This window comes from Siniperca chuatsi, linkage group LG11 (genome assembly GCF_020085105.1).
Source record: "Siniperca chuatsi isolate FFG_IHB_CAS linkage group LG11, ASM2008510v1, whole genome shotgun sequence".
Classification (NCBI taxonomy): Eukaryota; Metazoa; Chordata; class Actinopteri; order Centrarchiformes; family Sinipercidae; genus Siniperca; species Siniperca chuatsi.
The window spans coordinates 15,537,940-15,560,608 of record NC_058052.1 but is presented as its reverse complement, the minus strand read 5'-3'; the positions used below and the strand labels follow the sequence as shown (position 1 = coordinate 15,560,608).

The following is a 22,669-nucleotide window of genomic DNA, read 5'->3' as shown; positions in this document are numbered from 1 at the left end:
ACGACTGGTGCATAATGGTGATTCTAGGTGAGATGAAGTAATGCTAGTGTATTTTCTATTAAGTCATTTTTGACTAAGCAACACAGTTAAACAAATGAATCTCATCCTTGCACTTCCTAAATGTATCCACATGGTGTCAGTCTTCACCATCTCAAAAGTTTTGAGGCCAACAGCAATTATAGTAATTCAACAAGGAGACTCGAGATGTGGGGCAAGCACTCGTGTATCTAGTGTCGGAGCAACTGAGTTAAAGGTGTTATTTGATGTATATGGGGAAAACTCTTGTGAATGAACTACATAAAAACATCAAAATAAACTATCTTCCTTCCCAGACTCGCATACACAACACTGGTTTATGTTCCTTCACAGCTGGGGGGTCAGACTTAAGTTGCCTGTTTAGGTAGACACTCCACGTTGGGATCCACTGTCATTGAAACCTTCAGAAATAATATGGACTTATCAGCCCTCTGGGTTCGGTGCAGTGTCTGGTTTACATCACTGATATTTACACTAGAGATAGCATTTAAACATGTTTTTTTTTTAAGCTGATGCAAATGCCCTTGGATCTCCCACCAACAGATGCTGGATAAACTTTACAGAAGTAATATTTTTAATGAAATCTGGCAGCTGATAGTCATTAGTTATATCCTCAAATATAAACATAAACGCTAATAAAACAAATGGATAAAAGTAGCATTGGGCCAACAACTATATTGCTTTCTGAAGTTGATAATGGCCAATACTGATAGTAAGTCCCAGATTTGTTGCTTGAGTAACAGCACTGTCATTGCAGGTACTCATGTTGATGGTAAAGCAATATCATGACAAGAAATACACCTCAGCTGACATGCACAATTTTATTTGTGGTAATTGCTACATGACGAGAAAAAAGGAAACGCTAGGAGATGTTATTGCTGCTATGAACATTTTAACCAATGAGGCATGTAGAGAAAGAAAACTGTACATTTATATCACAAGGAAATGCTCGACAGACCATGCATTTAACAGCACATACACAAGGTAGTGAATGAATATATCATAGCATATTACCTTTAAAATTATTTACAAAGAGACAAATATATATACTGTACATCTGTACACAGACCTTTGTTGTAATAGGTATCAATATGTGGAGGTAGGCAACAAAGTGCGAACCCTCATTGGATTTCTGACCTTGCAGTTGCATATAACTGAAGAGTCAAGCACATGGTTTTGGCTTTTTCATACCGAGCTGTGTAAAGAGCAGCTCCAACACAAAGCTTCGGCGGGGAACTCAGGCCTGCTATACGTTCATGACAGGAGTTAGCTGTAGCAGTGAGCTCTGTGGTCGAATGGCGTTGCTCTTTGAATGCAGTTTCTCCAAGTTTTGTAAAAAGCCTCTTCTCTTGAGACCCTCCAGAATGACAGTGTTACTGGAGGCCAGACTGACACGGGTCCTGTGGGGGGAAAAGGGGGGCATGAGGTTGATAAATTCTATAAATATGCTATTTGAACAAGGTGAAGTGTTCATGCACTCCATCTGTCCACCCACACACCGGGGTGCACAGCGAGTTCAATGTCAGAAAATAAGTCTTTTCTTCCTCTTTGATTATAACATGATAATTTAAGTGCTGCACAGCAATTACACATAATTATCAAAATGACTCCCTTCTGTCCAAATACTGGATGCTATAATTGGTCACAAGGTGTTTGTTCAGCTTACTTTAAAGGAAAAAACACAAATTGGGAGTAAGGCCAACTACAGACATGTAACCCACAGGTTAACTAACCTCAGTACAGTGTTTATTTTGCCTGTCTCCTCAAGAATGTAGTGGGATAGAGTCTGGTGTGGGCTCACAGTCGGAGAGATAAGACCTGAGCTTAAGGTGTGAAAACTAGTAAAACACTGGCCTGGAGAGAATATGCATCTGGGCTAAGTGATAAGGAGCATGTCTTTATTGGTTGTGGACCTTTTTTCTCATCTCATCATGTTAGCTGTCTCACTTTCAATAAGTTCAATGGCTTTGACAAGATACCCTTGGTCTCAAAGTGAGCTATAATGAAATGAAAACACAATATCACAGTATCTTATTACAGCTAATATGAACAACTATAAAGAGAGACACTCACCGAGGAGAATCTATACCACTGTCTCCTGTGATGCTCTGGTTCTCTCCCATTTCCACCGCTTCCCTAATCTCTGCCCCTCTAGCTCCACCAGGCATGCTCAGAATAGCCCTGTGGGTCCGAGGAACACCCGTCTCATCTACCTTATCCTCCTGCACTTCCTCCACCTCAGCTGGCCAGTGAGCAGATTCACCGTCGCCCTCGTCAGCTGACTTACGGACAGTCTCTGTGTCTGATTCTATCTCACTAGTCTGGCAGTAGTCAAAAATGCTGCTGTCTGCAACCTCAGATGGTTCGGGACAATTCAAATCAAGGTTGGCCTCGTGTCGTCTTTCCCCCTGGATCAATGTGCCTTGGCTGGGGCTGGATCCACTTTGGGCCCCTGGTGATCTAGTCCTCTGATGATTATGATGGAGTCTCCAGCTAGTCTCTCCAGGTCTGGTGGGGCTGAGGGAAGCTTCCCTCTGGGTTGCTGGGGGAATTAGATCTTTGAAAGTGCTGTCCCTTAAATCTTGTATTGAGGCGACTTGTGGTTGGTGAATGCTGGAATTATAATAGTGACTGTGGGGTCCCTGATATTGCAGATCAGATTCACGGTTGTGATAAACCAACTGGTGGCCATGGTAGTCTGCTACACCTGTTCGGTACACATTTGCAGCATCAATAATCTCCTCGTCATTCAGACACAAGGAGCTGCAGGCATCCTCATCCTCCTGCTCGTCTGCTTTCTGATAGAGCCTATAGTCGTCTTCTATAAAGCCATCAGTTTCTGTTATTGAGGGAGTGCTTACAGCTATCACTTCTGGCCTTTCTCCCTGGTTCATGGTCCTTTGGTCTCTATTACTGATAGTGACTGGCCTTCTCTCCCTTTGTTCCTGGGTGTCTGTAGTTTCACAGACCTGCTGGTGTGAAGAGAGCTCATCAGGCCTCTGAATATCATCCCTTTGTGGGTTGGAGAGTCTGAGGGAGTGTTTCCGCTGTAAAGAGGGCTTGGGCCAGGGCAGAGTTGGGTCATATGAGTGGATTATGACAGGCTCATAAGGATGGGTAGGGAGAATGGCATTAGTATTGAAGTACTGTTGGATGTTAGAGAGGCCATCATCTATAATTTGGCTGTGGTCTGGTACACCTTTGCCTTCTCTCTCCCAGCTCTCCTTGCCGTTTCCCTCCCTCTGATGTCGGACCTTGTCGTCTATCCGGAGCGTACTGCTCTGTGGGTAGGTTGAGCTGTAGTCCAGTGGCAGCTCTCTGTTGAGCTTTATGTCTGCTTGGAGCAGATGATCAGCAGTAAGGTCTCTCTCATGGACACAGTTGTACCTGTCCTCAGATGTAGGGGATTTCCCTGCATGCTCTCCATCTACTGCGATCACTTTGGCCCGATGCGGGTCCCACGATTTGGAGCGGTGACTCGTTCGTTCCTTCCTCCCTGGCCCTGAAGCCTTGCCCTCTTTCACCTCTCGTCTTCTTTGCTCTCTGTTGATGGTGGTGGGAATAACAGCTTCTTTGATTGGATGAGTCTGGAAAGGGTTTTCAATGCGTTTCTTATAAAGGGATTTTCCCTCTACAGCTCCACCTTCTTCCACTTGATCTGGTTCATCAACAGGGATTTCCACTCTGAGCTGAGCAGGGATCAAATCCTCCCCCTCCGGATAATCATCCGCACATATGGGAGCCTTACTCTTAACCCTCTCCTTCTCCCTTTCCCTCTGCTTCTCTCTGGAGGAATGGGCCCTCCTCTTGCTGCGAGAGGCCTTCTGAGCAGATCTTTTCCCTGGCCCTGCCTTAGAGGAGTGGTGATGCCTGGGTTTTGAGAATGCTAGGATCTCAGTAGACATTCCCTTGTCCACTCCCTTATCGTCTTTATCCAGACCCCTGTCCAACACTCTGTCTATCCCCCTGTCCCTTCTCTCCTCCAGCTTCTTCATTAAGACAGTGTGGCGTGTTAAGTTGTCCACAGTCAGTTCAGGGTTGATGCGTTTGATGATGGCATGCTCCAGGTCACGGGGTAAGTTGTTCAGGTCGTCCTCATCTCTTACTGGCCACTCCTCTGGAGGGAACTGGCCTGAAAATGATGCATACTCCTTCTTTGGCTTCTCTTTTTTACCTCCATTCCTCCGGAACAAACTGAGACCAAACTTCCTCCCTGGTTTGTTGTCTTTTTCTTTGCGGCCAGTGGCGTTAGTAGTGGCTGTAGTTTTGCTGATCTCACTTGCCTGACAATCCGCCGCTGTGGAGGTGGACTGATGCTGCACAGTGGGTTTGTGATCTAACGGTCGGGGCCACTTTAAGCTCTTGCCTGTGCATTCACTTATGGAAACGGAGACAGAATGCTGGTCTGGGACAGTGGAGGGAGGGACGGTGGCTGTTACAGTAGTGGAGGCGATATTAGTCGATGTTTGGAGAGGGCTGAAGCAGCTGCATGACTTGCAGTGCGCCACTGGCAGCGTTTGAGTGCTCTCAACACAGGCATCGTTGCTCAATAGGTAAGTAATGGGAGGAGGTGAGGGAGGGTCGTCTGCTGAACCAGAAGTCCACCAGTTCTTCTCTCGGACCATGTTGTTGGTGATGAAATAGGTTTGAGGTGTGACAATGAAGTAGCCCTCGCCTGTATGGTAAATTTTGCGCTCCTTGATCAGAGTGCCTAGAGCATTGTAGAGTATGTCCTGAGTGGGGATGGTTATCCCTGAGACATAGAAAATGAAAAGAGTGTTAAGGACAAAAGTCAAGCAAGAGGACAAATTGTGTCTGGTTTAAGAGTGTAAGTCTAATAATACCAATTCTCCTCAACATTTTGGAAAATACACTTATTCGCTTTCTGATGGAAAGTTAGATGAGAAGATTGATACCACTCTCACATCTGTCCGTTAAATATGAAGCTACAGCCAGTTTAGCTTAGCACAAAGTCTGGAAACTAAATCCAAAGAGCACCTCTAAGATCACTTACACCTTTACATGTGCAGGACTATTTCTTGGAAGGTACTCTGTCCGGCCAAGAAATAGTTGTGCACACAACACCCCCCAAAAAAGCAAATTGTCATTTTTACACTTATTGTATGGATTAAACAAACGAGATACAACATGTTAGTTGTAACACTTAGTGAACTTTAGAGGTACTGGTTGGCGGATTTTGTTACCTGTTTCCAGTGTTCTTGCTAAGCTAATGTAACCAGCTGATGGATGTAGCTTCATATCTAACCGACAGATATAACGGTTATCAATCTTCTCATCTAACTCTCCGCCAGAGAGCGAATAAGCGCATTTGTCGAAATGTCAAACTATTCCTTTAACAAGCAAGATGAAGCAATATTTTATGGATTACCTGGGTGGGCTTTGCTCATGTAATTGATAAGGGCCTCCTGGTTGACGATGACTTCAGAGGAGTTCATATCTGAGATGACTGAGCACAACACCTCTGCCAAGGGAATGAACTGGGACTGGGGAACAGGGGACATCTGCACTGGGGACAGGTCACCTGAAACACATACACCAGCAGATTATTGAGTGAAACAGGTGGGCCTGCTGCAGTAAACACAAACACACCTGGGTTAGAGAGGTCTCTGTCTAACTTGTGCTGCCAGTGAAAACAACTCAAAGTACTGAAGTTGACATTCCTCTCCTAACCACCTTCTAAATCATGACCGAGGTGGTCTATTTATGTGAGTTATATGAACCATGCCTGACTGCTTTTGAAATTCCATCAGTACTGGGGCAGACCACGAAATTCCATTACTCCCACAGAAATGACCACAGGTCTGCCTGCTGGGCAGATCAGATATCCTGCCCCCCATATCATACGGCCCTAGATGTCTAGGAGGTGCCCTTAGACAAACATGTTACCGAAATTGAGAGAGACGCAGAAAAAAGACAGAGACAGTCTTGGAAACATTTGTCTTTGTGAAAATAGTATGAAACTCATACAATCAAACTGTGGGAGCCTATTAGACAGAAGCCACACAGCTTTCAAATCATAAATCTAAGCAGCTTTTAAAGCAAACCAGACATTTTCGAAACATTTCATTTCAGAATCAAAAACAATCAACATGAGTTTCACACATGGAGAAGTGTAATTGAAGCAACATGCAGTGGTTAAGTTCCTTCCTGCAAACAGGGTTTGTTTGTGCAAAGCCTATAGTGAAGAGAGCAGGAGAGGTAAAGATAGTAGCGCCATAAAGACTATTCTACACCACCATTGGTTACCTCACTAGGTAACATGAAAGTCTCTAATGGTCAACGTGTTATCTTGTTCAGAGACAAGAGGCAACTAATAGTAGGCCTACCAGTTTTCTTTATTAAACAGAGTTCCTTTTTCCTACACGGTGAGGCAACTACAAAGCAACAACTGACTTCTCCAATTCATCCTGAATGAAGGAAAGAAGCAACATTTCCAATAAAGATGTCCATTGTCAATTTCAGCCATTTTAGGCATAATATTAGAAATGTTTTTTTTCCCAGACATAAGTCGTTAGGTGGTTAGTTTCAGGTATACAGTCGAATCCAAATGTTTATGTTTAGGTTAAGATTAGAGATGGCTGGGGTTAGGTTTAGCTTTGATGTGGTTATGGTTAGGATAAGAATGTGGATGGGAGATTTGTTGCTGTGCCTAACTACAGTGGGATCCTTAAGAATGCATTACAAACCCCTTAATGGTAATATAAAAGGGAAACAGAGAAATGTTTGCTTAGCTCCTGCAGCCTTTATAAAACAATTTATTTTACAAAGGTCATTATGATTTGAAATATTGACATACTGACACAAATGTCTGCTTTTTCTTTTAGTAATTCTCCACAAAATAATACTCATATACAGCCCACGAAATGTGATGTTAAGTAATGAGAAGTGAAAGCACCAAAACAAACCAGATCCCACTGCTGATGAATGATTAGCATCTGAGCTGGGTTAACACAGAGTCCCCTCATATGAACAGCAGACACAAGGGCATGAACATAACCTTACCCACGGGACTGGAAAATTGGTTTTAGTTAATCAGCTACACCTCATTAATGTAAGGAGCATAGTGAGTGAAAGAAGGGATAACACATACAACAGTAACCTAACACAAAAGTGATCACACTCTGCTGTATTTTATTTACCCAATACAACTTGAGTGCAAAAAATACCACGCACATATAATTGAATTCTGCTTTATGGCCAGTTGGAGCTTCAACTTGTTTTTGTTATTGACAGAGACATCCCTATGTGATTTTCCAGTTGTGCTGACTGTGTGTTAATGTGTGTGAATTAAGCTTGAACATGTGGCTTGTGTGACTGTGAGTTATTCTCCCAGGGCTTTCAATGAAAACACTACCAAGCTCACACTTGATGTAAACTAAACATTTGCAACCCTCACACTTGAACCACTTATGTCCGAGGCAGGGAAAAAAAACAACTAATCAAATATCACCCATGGTAAAGCATGACAGAACACATGTATGCTGGTAGATCCAGGCACGCCCACTAATAACCTTTGTTTGACAAGAAATGTGTAATCAGTCAGTCACTTTTTTTTGGTGCTGCATATATGGATTATTACTACCAACGAAGCACACACCACAGACAGTGTTGCCAGATTCGACTGACAAAAAGTAGCCCAATCAGAGCCTAGAACCTGTATAATAATAGACAGAGTAATAATTTGAATAGGAAAAAAAATCTTCTAGTTCTAGTCAGTTTAGTTGTAATAAACTAAAATTACATTTGGTTTTGGCAGTCATCAGTTATCAGCTGTTGCATATCAAGCCGAGCCTACTGAACTTATTTATTGGAATATATCCTAACCTTTCGTAGATGGAAATGGTACAAAAAGTAGCCCAAATGATCACAACCAAGCCAAAACAATTTTTACCCGCCCAATTAAATAAAAAGTAGCAGAAAATTGTCTAGTTGGGCCAACACTAACCACAGAGCAGCTTTTTCCTCGCTGAAATGTATTAATCACGCTGCTTCTCATTCTGTTTTTTACTTAAATAGAAAATGTTTTATCCTCAGTGAGCAATTAGTCAAGCAAAGTCAGTAAAAAAACAATTATCAGCACAGTGAGCTCACTTAAGGCTCATAAGTCTCACAGACAGGGGTCTTTCTTTGGAAAACTGATCCTATGAAACACGGAGGGATTGTAAAAAAGAAACCCATCTGCCTTCCCCCGGCTCCGACAGAAGACGTTAATCTGACTAAACCTCAGAGCGGATATCTCAATAGCAGTCTCCCTGGGCAGTGAATTAGTGCTGCTGACTTAGCTCCTCATTGTTGTTAACCTCCTATAGGAATGTCTGGCAGGCTATCCACATAGCAACAGTCAAAAGGCCAGTAACGATATGATAGGGTCAGAGGAGGGGAAGACAGATAATTAATGTCTTAATCAGAGGGAATCAATAAACTAAAGGGAAATCAATTACCTTAAAATTACTTCCCAGATCTCTTTGCACAGAGGTAGTTTTAGATCGAGTGTTAACCTCTCTGACCATTTTCTGGTTCAAAGCAGGATATCCTCTTGGACACCTGCTAGCATGAGTTGTACTCTTAAGAGAGTTAAAAACAGAAATAGGTTCAAGCAAGAGCATGTTTCCCACATGCCATTCAATTAATTACAGTCTGATAGCAGCACTGACTAAAAACATTCAACAGAAAAGTGAGACTGACATTGTAGGCGTGAAACATAAGAAAAAATACACCTACAGCAGTTTATTTGTAGGAACAAGTTGTAATAGAAGGATGGGCCTGGCACAGGATTAGTGTTTATTGAGTCTAACATTAGCAGGCGCGACAGTCGGGAAGGTTCACTGTTGTAACCGTCTTCTCTCCAGGGGGAACAGACCTCAGTGTTGCTGTAATCTAAGACCAGGCTGCCGACATTACACTCTTTGTCATACACAGCATGAATACCCTGCTGGGTGCCATGGCAACTGAACCCTGTGCCACAAGGAAGAGGGAGGGAAACATCAGCTCAAGAGTCAAACAGGAGACGAGACTTGTGTTAAGTTAGTGTCTGACCATTTCTGTTAACTTCCCAAAACTGATGATGTGACGCTCACTCACACACACACACGCCGTGATTGGCCGGCTGTGTGGAGGCAAGAAAGGAGCCAGGGTTTGAACTTTTCTCTCAAGCTCTCTTTTTTCATTTGTTACACAACTATTTATGTTACTTTTCATGTGAACAACTGAGTACAACATCATGAATGTCTTCCAGGAGAGAGTGTCTGAAAATATGCGCCTTTATCCCCATATTTATACATATATTAAAACGATATTGCATGTCCCCCTGTCTATGATGTTTTTCACTCCGCCTTCCAGTGTAGTCATCAGGAACAACTATAAACACTTTTGATTTCCGACGTGGTCAGATAAAACGTCGAGCAAACTAGTCCTTTACAAGCATAAACGGACTGTAATGAAAGACACTATCACACTGCATTATGGGAAGTGTAGGATCCAGTGTTTATGGAGCTTGACCCATACTAGGGACTAAAAGTCAGAATATCTCAGCCTCTGCTGCACACATTATTTCTTGCATGTCTCCGAATGTTATGGAAGTTTAATACTAAACTAGTACAACAATGACTTGTGACCCACCATCACAGACATAAATTTGCAGAGAGGTGAACAGTTTAGGCAAAGAATAATCTTTACTTTCCAGGTTGTTTCATTTGATTTAATACAGGAAGAGGAGTAGAAATATTCTATTTTTTTAATCTCATACATGATCCCATGACCTCCAAAACTGTATCCAGAGTATCTGAGTGAGAACCACTGGCGCAATGCATACTTTATATGCCAATTTGGATTAAAAGAGATCATTGCAACTTTATATAACAAGTCTGAAACCAAAGTCATAAACCTTCCATGTGACAATTAACTGCTGTCTGGGGGATGAAAATGAAAAATGCCTGAAGCTGGCTGCTCATGATTGACAGAGATCTTCTCTCCTCTATCCCCACTGCGATCTTTTTGGCTGCTGACAGTGATCAATACCACATGTATTCACATGGCTGTGTTGTTAGCGGGCCTAAGAGCCACATGAGTCCCATTTCATATGTGATTGCATTACCTCCAGTCTCTTGGAAGAAAATACTACCACAGCATACAATACATACTGTAGATCTTCCACAAGGTGTACTGACTCAGATTAAAAATAACGTTTTAATCCGAGTGTCAAGCTATCTCCAAATTATATTTACTGAACAGAAAGGTGAAAAAAATCCTTCCAATTATGAGTGATGGTCAAAGTAATACAAATTAAGGGACATTTGAAGTCCTGCAGCAACACAAACCCCAGCACCGTTTTTTACCTCTCAGTCAGTGGTTAGATGGACGGGACATAATGTCACCTTAACATTTGGCATTTAAAGGCTAGAAGTACCTGTTAATCTCCATGAAACTATAATTAAACATGATGTATATGATAAATGAGGTGAGGCTTAGCTTTGATCACAAACATGCAGTCAGACAAACGAGCACACACAGATTCAGACACAGCACAACCACACAAGTACACAACACACACATAGCCTTCATGATAGTTTGCATATCATTTTACATTTTAGCTATTTAGCTGACATCATCTGAATGGGAAAATCATTCCATCACATTTAAACAATCACGCATCTACAGATTCTGACAGACAGGATTTAAACCGTATTCATGATTTGATGGGAGACCAGAAACCAAAGCAATAAAGAAGGTTTCACAACTTGTGACTCAATCTAGTCCTTGACCTTTCACCTTCATGCTATCACAGGTCAAATCTAACTAAAACATCAGGCTTGTTGCCACAACCCCTCACTCCATGGCCTCTCTGGAAACAAACACTCATAGGCACACACCATCTTATCTCATTCTGGTATTGTCTAATCTTTTAGGCTCCAGCAAGCAAACATGCTAATCTTCTCTCTCCCTCATTAAGGACACACTGCATGGCATTCAACATGAACTTGAGACCTGCCCAAACTGCAAAATCCCTCTCTGTCCTGTCTCCCATCGACTGAGACCTTGTGAAGAACACAACTTTAGTAAATCTTCAGGCTGTACGTGAAAGATCTGAGTTAAGTCTCTGGTGAGACAATGTCAAACATTCATACAGTCAGATTTTGTGTAATGGGAACAGATGCCAACTGTAATTTATGTCATGACTCCCTCACAGTTCCTCAACCACCTCCCTTTGTTTTGGGTCTTTTGGTCTAACAGGCCTCCATGACTCCACCCTCCCCTTCTTATGTGTGTGTGTGTGTGTGTGTGTGTGTGTGTGTGTGTGTGTGTGTGTGTGTGTGTGTGTGCGTGTGCATCACACACTTTACGAGTTTGTGTCTTTCACTCCCATAGAATACACAGATGTGGGCGTTGCTGTTAAATGGCCCAATAAACTGAGTGAAAAGATCCCTTCAGCGAGCAATCACAGCTCGAATGTCCCAACAACCAAACCTCGCCCAGTCAACACTGCCCTTTCCTGTCCTTCCACTCTGAAAGAACTAGGAGAAATACTGTATGGCCATAAACATTACATCAAAATGTTTGTAATAAATATCTATTGATGAATGTACTGGACTATATGACCTTCCTGTATATAGTTGGCAAGAATTGTTCATCACGGCTGCCACCGTCCCACTTACAAAACACATCAATAGCCGATAAAATGGAAAGACTGAGCCGCTGATCGTTTTACAGCTTTATTGATTGATTCACAACAATAAAACCAGCCTTTCTGCCCAAACTTGAAGGCAGTAGGTAAATATTTAATCTGACCTATTGACGGTTCAGTATCTCAGAGTGCTCGTGTTTAAATATTAAGTGAAGAGTGGAAGTGGGAGGAAAAGAGTGAAATTTGGACTGTGCCCTTTTGTAATCAGTGTTTGAGAAAATGCATTTGTTGGCAGGTTAACATGGCAATGCTGACTCAGATTAACTAGATAAAATCTGGAGAACCTTCTGCATTATTTCATCTAATTTAGGCCTATTGTCAGGATATGAACACTTATGCTTGAATACTACATCTAAAAGGACGGTGTACTCATTTTTTAGCAGAGGAAGAGATAAGAGGAAAAGTCAAAACGCCATGACTAAAGAGGATTCATGAGCTAAAACTCTGACCAATGTGGAGAAACACAGGCAGGCTTTGTGTTGACTCAAATCACCATAGAAACCTTTACTGAGGCAGCGACCTGCCACATGCAATACAAAGCCAAAGGAATAGAAGAAACAGCAGCAGAAGTGTAGTATGGGTATCTTTAATCCAGCTATAGCCTTGAGACTCACTTTGCCAAACCAACCGTTTGACATGTAACGTATGTTGGCAAGAAAGCTTAAACATGCTGTGACTAAGCTTCTCAAATTGACATTCACAGAGCTTAAAACATCTACGCTCACATAGATGGTCACCACAGATCTTGGCTGCAAATCCCTGCAGCTGTAATGCCATTAAATAATGTTTTTACCATCTGACTCAGTCAGAATGATTTGAATAGCGATCCAGCTCTTGCCATAACAAATAAATGACCTGGTACTGAACTAGTGTGCAAAAACCCTGTTATCATGTTCTTGTGAAATAGGAAATACACCTGACCAGGTGTTTAACAGAAGACCAGTAACAATGTGAAGGTAGACAGGCCTGTACTTTATGGCACAGCCCAAAGTGCTCTGTGTAACATGATACAAATACACAGTGCCAGGAGACAGGATTTAAAGCACAACGTTACCTTCACTTTATTTCCCCATATTTTACTTCATACGTCACACCTCTTCAGACTTGAAGAGGCCACACCCCAACATATCTGGCTTTCATCTGCTTTCATGAACACGAACGTTACCCCACAGTCTGCCAGACGCGTGGTACGTCCAAACCATTTAAATGTGGACCACAGTACCTTTCCTTTATTCTTTAACAGCCATGTACATGTTTTTCACATTTCTGTTAGACTCACTTGATGTACAGAAACTATATCCAAGTCCTCCGCCTCCACTTATGCCAAATTTGTCACAATCTCGACTCTTGACTCCAGCCCAGATCTAATGTGTTTAAGGCTAAACCTAATATTTCATCTTAATAGAAGGCGTTTGATTAAAGGAATACTCCAGAGATTAGTGCTGCACTTTCATAAAAACAGGGGACTTGCAGACAGATTAAAAAAATAATGGTCAAAATTATTTCCACAGAGGTTGAGATATCCTTGAGACTTTTACTCCCTTGTATAAATAACCCTGCATAACATGGCTAGGGTTATTTTGTTCAGACTTTGGAAAGCTCATTTAGAGCCATAGAAAAGATTTCATTTTCAAAAATTGAATTTATTTACTTGACATAGACAAAACATTTTCCAGTCAGATATTTTCAACTAGTGTTTTTAAACATCGCTATAAATATAATTTCAATGACAATGGATTGTAAGAGGAGGTGCTATGGTTATTTATGCAAAGCCCAATTTTTCTGTCACTGTCATAAAAGTTTTGAATGAATTCCTTTAAAATTAGAATTTGGGTTCAAATGCTCAGTATTCATGTTAGTATCGGCTCCCTTCAGTTGATCTTGGTCTCCTGATATTCTGTCTGAACTTTTTGTTCCCTCTTTCAAAACTGAATTCATAAATATGGGGGATCTTAATCTTGATACGTTTTTGATTACTGCAGACTGTCTTACCAAAATACGTACCAATCTTAATTTGCTACAACTGATAATAGAGCCCAAGCACACCAACACTAAACAATCCTAAAAGAGCACACAGAAGGACTTCAAACTTATTTGACCCTGGCATTAGTGATAATTATCCTACAGCTTGCATTATACCAGAATAATGAGAGTCCAAACAGGGACTGTTGTTGAGAAAAAGTTCTTAAACTTCACTGTATAAGCTTTTCTACAAAATGTGATAGATTGGATGCATGGATGGATAAACTGTCATTAAATCACTTTGTAATTACTTTTAATTAGGTGGTTGATAAAAAGATAAATACACAAATACATTTACTCAAAGGCGAATGCAAAATCATAAATGTAATTTATAGCTCCTGCACAACCTGAATACATTTTGTAAGGTAGTAAATTCTACAAAGCAGCAAAATGGCATTTCAATACCTAATGTAAATCTGACAGATCTGTACATCTTTAAAATAAATCTTTAAAATAATATTTTTGATATCAACATCGAAGGGCATGGATGGCTGCTCATGTTCTCCCACTGCATAAAGGAAGGAATAACAATCCTATCAATAACCATCAGCCCATCTCCAAAATATCTTGTCTGGTCAAAATTTTACAGTCAAGAGTAAGTGATCAACTCAAGGTTTTTCTCTCTGTGTATTCGCTAATCAGTCTGGCTTTGCGACAAAACATAGTACCGTCTCAGCCACTACCTTTTCACAGTGTGTCACTAGAAACTGATTCAGTCAATGATTCCCTGATGTTGTTCAGACTTTTTGGCTCTGATTCAGTTGTGTGGGGCTGAATCACTGATGACTGATATCAGTGTGAAAAAAGTGTCCTGTATTCAATCTTTTCAGATTTCAAGGTTACATTTTTAGGCCCTTTCTTGGTCACTATTTATGCTGTTAATAGTCAACTTTAAACACCTGTACAGTATGCTTTTTTATGACACGTTTGCACTGTTTCAGTGATGATAAAACTAAACTGTGCTTGGGCATTTCACCACTGAGTTCAGAAATAAGTATGAGCCTCTAGTTTCCCCAGTTTCGCCTTAGATCCAGGTATTTTTACCCCACTCCACCCATGTGGCTTTTCCCCACTGACACCCCGCCACCAAAACATATACGCACAATCTGAGATGATTTCCAGAAGATCCCCACCCCTTAATCAAGAGTGATGGTAGTCATTGGTTGCAGATGAAACCCATTTCCTCCTCTTAAACTGAGTTCAAGGTGCAGAAGATCCCTGTGTTTGTTATCCCAGTATTTAGAACAGAGCTCCCGTCCAGTGTCTGCCATATGATCCATCGCTTTTTAATGCCCTGCAACTGGTCAGCTCACAGCTCCGGCGTGGTCCTTAAAAGAATCTTTCACTCTTGAAATACAATAACACAAGCCCTTTGCTATAACAGAACCAATGTTAGCATACCATTACATTTATCAATGCTAAATGAAGCAAAGAAAACATCCTGTCAGGAAACTGAAGAGTAATAGTAATACCACATTTAATGCAATATAGCCTTACTTCTGTGTCGAGCCATTTGTCTGACCAGAGAGTGAATGAAGATAAATCCCATGAGGGAAACCCAAGCAGCTGCTGACAGGGTGTATAAGCTGAGGGATACAGAGGAAACTCTTCAACTGTTATTGTTGGCACCGCTCCACTCCACCGCTATCGGTGAGGCCAATATTTGGGTCGATAAAGAGGCCGACATGCCTGATTCGCACCAGGGGTGAGCTTCCTGCTCAATGGAAATGGATGTGGCTAACAAATGATGTGTTGAGAGGCATGCACACACACGCATAGTCCCTCACACATGTGTAGACACTGTGGAGGGTCATGTCTGAGAATAGAGGTCAGGGTTTCCTCATATCTGAACCATGTACTAAACCATCTTTTACAAGCACAGGAAATAGAGAGACATTCTAGATAAATGCAGAGACACTAGCACAGTAAAAGATAATAAGAGTGATGCTTGTTTAATAAGACTGCAATCTAATTAACTTGCAATTTGAAAAGCAATGTAAAGGTTCAACAAAGCTGCACAAAACACAGAAGCTGCTTTTATTTCCGTTACATTAAATCAAAACCTTTCATGTTACAATTTAATTAATCTCTAGTCAACTGTTTAGTTAGGATAAATTAAATTAGGTCAGACATGTGAACCTCCACACTGTTGGGGTACCGGCAGATTTGGTATATGGTTTCCAAAAACATTCCTCCTCTGTTTTTGCGAGATTGAACCGACCGCTGTCATAATACAGACTCTTCATCATTTTGAGCCTGAAAAACAGCAGCATATATTTTGCGTAATAGTGTAATGTCATACTATTAGTGTCAAGGGAGCTCCAGAGTGAATATCTTTAACAAATATTGTTTGAGAGCAGCTCAGATGGTAGCTGCAACTGAGCAGAGTGGAACAGATTGCACACAAATGTGCTTCTATGTTTCGCTTCATCAAACTGTCTTAATAAAATACAGACAAATACATTAACAAATCATGGGGGTTCTTTAACAGTGTCCTCAGTAAAAACACATATTATGTACTAGCCTATGTGGAAAGCTCAACTAACTCAACTAAAAAATGGAAATTGGGACTCGATAAAAATATATATATGTGTGAAAGCTGGAGTGCTGAATTTACATATAAATTAATGTCCGTCATATTCAATTAGTGATGCTTTTTAAGTCAACCAGAAATGATTGGTTTGCCAGAGCAGAAGCGGGGGTGCAACAGTAGCGATGGAGTAGGCTACAGCAACTAGGAGTATGGTGGAGCCTATGGAGGAAAAACCTAAGAAGCATCTAAGACAAGTTTCTGATGCTCCAGATAAAAAAAGAACTTGGCGTTCAGAGAAACAGTCAAACAAAGAAAGCGTTCGACACTGAGGACAAACACAGATAACCAGCTTTAGCTTTTTCTCATTGGAGAGCGCCGAAAGAAGAGAAGGAACTGAGGGCAGACGGATGTTGCGTTACTGCTCTTGGACAGGTTGGTAAAATATTTGGAGTAGGCTATGTAGCTATTACATTTACTCTACCTAAATAATGGATTGTCTTGGGACTGTGGAAATGTCTCTGTATTTTTGTAACAATTTCTGAACACGAGCCTGGGGCGAGCTCACTGTAGGCATGCGCACGTCAACAGTGTTTGTGTAATTAGTTTAAGTTTTAACCATCAACAGAAGCTGCCAGTGAAGAACACCTGGATACTGTATTGATGTTTGTTTGCCTTCTAACAAACCCTCTGAAGCTAACTGACCTCAAGGTGGCTTGTTAGCAAGAAGGTTGTAACCTTTGACCTGTGCTGCTTAGTTAGGACAGGGTGGGCCATTTAAACTGGGAAAGCCCCAGCAAGGGGGTGTCATGGTTAATAAGCTAACATCTGGAAGAGTTATGACCATTAGTGAAGCACTTTGAGACTTTGACAAAATACCCTCATGAAAGTAGACACCCCTTGTGTGAAAATACAACACTTTCAAGTGAAAAGTAAAGAGCAGAAATGAGGCTCTGAGCCAGCAAACTCAGGAAATGATCTAAAGAGTAAATGAAGCATTTCAGGAATGCTTCACCACCTCATGGTATGGCAAGTTAAATGAAACATACCATTTAAAAAGGAAACTTGGCTTAAAAAGTGCAGCATAGCCGTGCCCTAGCTCTCCAAAAATACACAGGGAGACCTACAGTATGTCCTACATTGGCTAAAAAAGTGTTTTCCATGGCAAAAGTGAGAAGCCTGTCCAGAGGACTTATTTACGTCCATGTTCAAAGAGGACGAGGGCAGTTTACAGAGGTTGATTGTTGGAAGGACACAGGACACCTCATTACATACACCACTGGCTGATACCATATAAATATTTCAGCTTGTCCTGCTACAGAGACAATAGTATAGGACTCTAAATAAATAATGCAGAACCAGCTAACAGTCATTATGAAGCCTCTGGTTTCAACAGGTGAGCCTGGATAGTTCACCAGTAAGAATTTAGTCTTTTTTTAAAGACTGCTGACAAGGTGATTAGTGCATTTTCATACACAATAAGAATTCAGTTGAAATCTGATTAAAGGAATAGTTTGACATTTTCTTGACACTTTCAAGTTAGATGAGAAGATACCACTCTCATGTCTCTGCGTTGACTAACTATGGAGCTAGAACCAAACGGCGATTAACTTAGCTTAGCATAAAGACAGGAAAGAGGGGGAAACAGCTAGCCTGCATCGCTCTTGCCAAAATTAAAAAATATGCCTACCAGCACCTCTAAATTTTACTAATTAACATGTTTTATCTAGTTTAATCTGGATGGAGACCGGCAATCTGCTTCCTCCTGCCTCCAGTCTTCATGCTAAGCCACCTAATCGCCTCCCAACACTAGCTCCATAGTTAGCGAGGCATGACAGTGGTAGAAATCTTCTCATCTAACTCTCAGCAAGAAAGTGAATAAGCACATTTCCCAAAAATGTAGAACAATTTCTGATTAACTATCATGTAAAACATCCTAACTGGATTAGTTCGGTAAAAACTGGAGTAAATATGACCTATCTGATAGAACTCAATTATTTGGATTGATGTGGCATGTAGACACCGTTGCTTGCTTTCTGTTTTAATTCTGTACATGCAGAATTGGTTTCTATGACTAAACATCAGCACCACCAATAGTGGAGGAAAATTAAATTTAGGTAGGCCTACATTTATTAAGGCAAAAACAACAGACAATCATATTTTGTGTTTCCTGCAGGATCCCACATCCTGATAATTAAAAATGATATATTCTCAAACAGGGTTCCTGTGTAAACCATATCTAAATCTGATTAATAAGAGTATTCAGGTTACAGTGCAAATGTAAACATACTGACAATGTCAATACTCTCAGCAAGAAGGATGTCGACTCTCGGTGGAACTTCTGTATTATTCAGTAAACCACTGTTTGAAGAAAGAAAAGGGATGAAGACATAATAGAGGAAGATTGAGAAACACCCTGCAGACGTTCATGAGATGAAGTGGAGAGGTCATCCCCAGTACCAGAGAGGCCCATTCCCACAAGGATAACAACGAAGCCTGTTCATACTAACTCCTCACCCTTTCTGTTTACTTCAGCCTAACCTCACCACAATCATCCATCAACCCTCCCCACCTCCTGCACACGTCCTTTTCTGCATACTCTCCTCTCAGGAGAGGCCCGGAGGTGGCTGATCAGCCCACAGAACAATCTGTCTTCACTATTAGCACTGATAACCAGGCAGGACCAATAAGGAATTATTACAAATAATCAAAGTGATTGTTTCTGTTTTGCTTTGTTTTACCATCTATGTCTCTCTCCACTTAAACCACATCTGGTTAGTTTTAGCAAAACATCTTCCTTTACTTTCCATTAAAAAACCTCCTCACGTCAGTAAAGTCACAACTCAACCTTGAGCTGACCTGGGGAAGGAAATAGGGCTGTTTGAAATTCACTGTAACCCATAACTCATAACATTTCTGTTTTTTAGCTGACATATTTATACCAGGACAATGTCAAGGCCTTTAAGTCCATGCCTGATATCAATCTAGGAGTCTGACTTCCACAGTCCCTCATTGGCCATGAAACAGAGGGACATTAATCCTGGGTAACAGCAAAGCGGCGGTGGTCGGCAGCGAGTCGCACAGTGATTCACTGCTGACCAATCCTCAGTGAGAAGGCAGTAAACAAGGCCCTGACAGCCTGCCAGTGCTGATTTCCATACAAATTGCTGCGGTGTGAGGTGAAGGATTTGTTAGGGAGGAGAAGGAGGTGACATGTCCACACAAAGACGTGTTTGCTTACAAGTTTCTGGTGTGAAGCTCAAACTTGAGGAGCCTGTTGACGTATCGACGCCTGACTTGCATCCGACTGTGAGCTCATGCATGTCTGTGCACACCTTTGTGCTGATGCTGTGCATGGTAATAAGCTCAGCATCACCTTTGGCTCATAGGGTTGAAGCTTAGGGCCAGAAACAGTTTCACAGCAGGGTGGCATGTCCGCCGCCACCCACCACCCTACCCCCTCCCCTCCGTGACTTCATGCCCTCCCGGGTCTCCCCTTGTGTGGTCTCTTCCTCCCCTTTACATCACATTCCTCCCTTCACTTGTCCGTACACTGCTCAATCTGGCAGAGCTGACAGACTCATACAAAGTCAGCAGGTAGACAGCGGCAAGGCGTGCATCCAGACAAAATAGCAGTCAAACAAAGACAGACACATTATTGGAAAGACAGATGAAACTGAGGCAAGGCAGCTGGACCAAATGGCAACTCAGAGCCAATGTGTGTGTTACCGGGACACTGTTTCAACCAAAAGGAGCAAAGGAACCTGCTACAGCTCAACTATCCTCCCACCATTTGGAAAACCTGCCTTTAACACTATTGCCTCCTGCAGTTGCATTTTATGAGATACTTTTAAGGGGAAGGTGGTGTTTTGTGGTAGAAACCTAAAAATCAATTCCCACATATCTCTATTTGGTATAACCTAGAGTTTAGCATTTTTCTTCTTCTAAAAAAAAAAAAGGGTGAATAACCTGGTGTATCTCTTAAGAATACTGCCATTAGGTCTAAAACCCACATAGGGTTGTCATTTTCTCCAGCAGCCGGTGCTGTCAGGCATTTACAGCCCATGAGATCATGCTATAGGAGGCTGCATAAGGGTTTCCATTCATTGTTTCTGTGCAGCTATATGCTGCTTTAAAACACATCTGAGAAGGAGAACCAGAGAAGGGGAGCAATTAGAAGTAATTACATGACATTCAGAGCTTTGTTAACAAGCTTTGGTAAACATATCACTGTGTCGACAACAAACGGAGGCTGACTGGTCACGAAATCCTCTCAAACCAACCAGACATTATCTGGGGGAATAGAGATTTAAGAAATATGATCCCGGAGGCTATTTGAACTGATGCCACAGCTTTAACAGTGATTAAAACAAACACCTGTGGTTTGAAACTGGTTTGTTTCGATTGGTGAAGCTGGCAACAAACATTTCACTGCTCATGGGAACAAAATGTGGTCGTTTTTCAAATTATGACATTTTTTTGAAGGCAGTTTTGCATGAGAAGAATGGAGAAAAATCAGGTGGGCTATGTCAGCAATGTAAATATGAGATAAAAAGCTATATCACCATGCCATTCTTTGTTTTGAGAGGAAGTCCTATGTCTTTACACTTTGCAACATGCAAGAAACAAGTGACTTGACTGTTTCCCACATGACAAAATAATGGTCATATTTGTCCAAATCTAGTGTAAAGACACTAGAAACTAAAACATTTTGGGTAAAATACTTTTGACAACAGATTTAACTGAGTTTGGTAGCCAGTCTTGATGAAAATCAGAGAAGGGGGAGGGAGGGTGTTAAATCCAGCTCCTTTTTGTTCAGAGTTTATGGCTTTCACACATTTGTCTCAGTGTGGTAAACAAATGTTGTTGGTTGTGTGACTGAACAGTGTCCCCTAAAAAGAAAAAACACATTATGCTCTTGCATGACTGTGGTAACTGTTCATTGTGGTGTTTTTATTTCCTGTGCCATCAGCTATAATACTCTCGTTTGCATATATTTGCAGCCTTCTACATTCTGTCACAGGATTGTTTCTGGAAACTTTCTGGACTTCAGATGCATATGGAAAGTTGTACACTACCATCCTTTGCTTCATCATAATAGGCCCACCATTGGTGACAGTTCATTGACAAGATTGATTTTACTTACCGACAGCTTTAATGATAAATCCCTTTGGTGACCTCAGAGCCCTGCGCATCCACGCTTCTCTCAGCACCTCCAAGTTGTTTGCGTTCCCTTGAATGAAAAGCACCAAATTTTCCATCCATCCCTGAAAGTACACCTCAGCTATGGCCTTAACGAGCCTCTTATTCCAGAAACTGCGCAAGTTTTGCGCCTTAAAGTCCGCAAAAATCTCCTGGCCACTCGTAGTATTGGCGTTGAGTTTCCCTCCGCCGGCGCGCAAACTCTCCTCGTCCGGGCCGAGGACTACAGCGAGAGAAGCTGCTGAGAGCTGGACAACCCGCTGCTGGTGAGACATTTCTAACGCCTTTATCGGCCCCAGAAGGGAGCTATCATGCTAGGAATTAAAATGCGCTTGTTAAAAGGCAGTTCTCCTCTCTGAAAATCCAAACAAACGGCGTGTTTTGCCACGCATTCCTCCAGTGTGCGTCTGAGTCCTGCAGCGAGTGAACCGGAGGCGCAGGGAACGTGCGACTGGTTTCTCTCGGCTTCCAGGGAAACCAGTGACGGTGGCAGAGAGGAGGAGGGCTCATCAGCCTGCTGCTGCTGGGTCACACAGGTAGACCTCCCACTGACTATTCACGGTGTGTGTGTGTGTGTGTGTGTGTGTGTGTGTGTGGCGATCTCTTCTGCAGGAACCTTCCGGGACAGGTGCTGTTTCATTCATGACACACAAGTAAAGCATACTTTGATTTTGTATAGGCGTACCCTTATTTTGTTTTTATGTTATGTTTATTTAATTTATACAGTTTAAAGTTACAGGGACAGTGCATATTAATAAACATTTCTGCAAATGTGCCAGTTTAGCCAATCTGGCTAATTTTCAACTGCAGTCCCTGGGCAGGTGTAATGGCATCTACAAAAGACATAAAGACATAAAATACATTAAACCAGGAACAACAATACTGTACATATAGAAGAGCACACTTCATAAGCATACACAAGATGTTTTAAAACAAAGACAACAATACATAAAACATAAAACAAAGCACGCTTCACAATTTTATTAGATTTTTTAAAAGCCATTTGCATCATCATTTGCCATAAAAAAATATAATAATAATATAAAGTGATGTTTCTAAAAATATTTAATAAAATTCACTTATTGGGATAATATATATCCAGCAAAGTAGCCTGCAAGTTACAACACAAGCACAAATCTTGTCCATAACTAAGGAAAGGTCTAAATTAGGACCAGCAA

The 22,669-nt window shown here is 41.5% G+C and overlaps 1 protein-coding gene across 1 annotated transcript; it reads right to left on the bottom strand.

The window, feature by feature from the left end:
• Positions 1 to 843: 843 nt before the first annotated feature.
• On the bottom strand, positions 844 to 22,041 carry stox1 (storkhead box 1). Its single transcript, XM_044214806.1, has 4 exons — positions 21,436 to 22,041; positions 5,426 to 5,578; positions 2,110 to 4,789; positions 844 to 1,436 (listed from the first exon to the last, which is right to left on the bottom strand). The coding sequence occupies exons 1-4, from the start codon at positions 21,764 to 21,766 to the stop codon at positions 1,283 to 1,285; spliced, it is 3,318 nt and encodes a 1,105-aa protein (XP_044070741.1). The 5' UTR covers positions 21,767 to 22,041; the 3' UTR covers positions 844 to 1,282.
• Between the last annotated feature and the right edge of the window lie 628 nt (positions 22,042 to 22,669).

Excerpts from the sequence above, each read along its gene's own strand:
- stox1 (XM_044214806.1), bottom strand. The coding sequence starts at position 21,766 with ATGTCTCACCAGCAGCGGGTTGTCCAGCTCTCAGCAGCTTCTCTCGCT. Across the intron at positions 5,579-21,435 it reads ATTTATCATTAAAGCTGTCG|GTGACCTGTCCCCAGTGCAG; the intron begins GTAAGTAAAATC and ends TATGTGTTTCAG. Across the intron at positions 4,790-5,425 it reads CATGAGCAAAGCCCACCCAG|GGATAACCATCCCCACTCAG; the intron begins GTAATCCATAAA and ends TCTATGTCTCAG.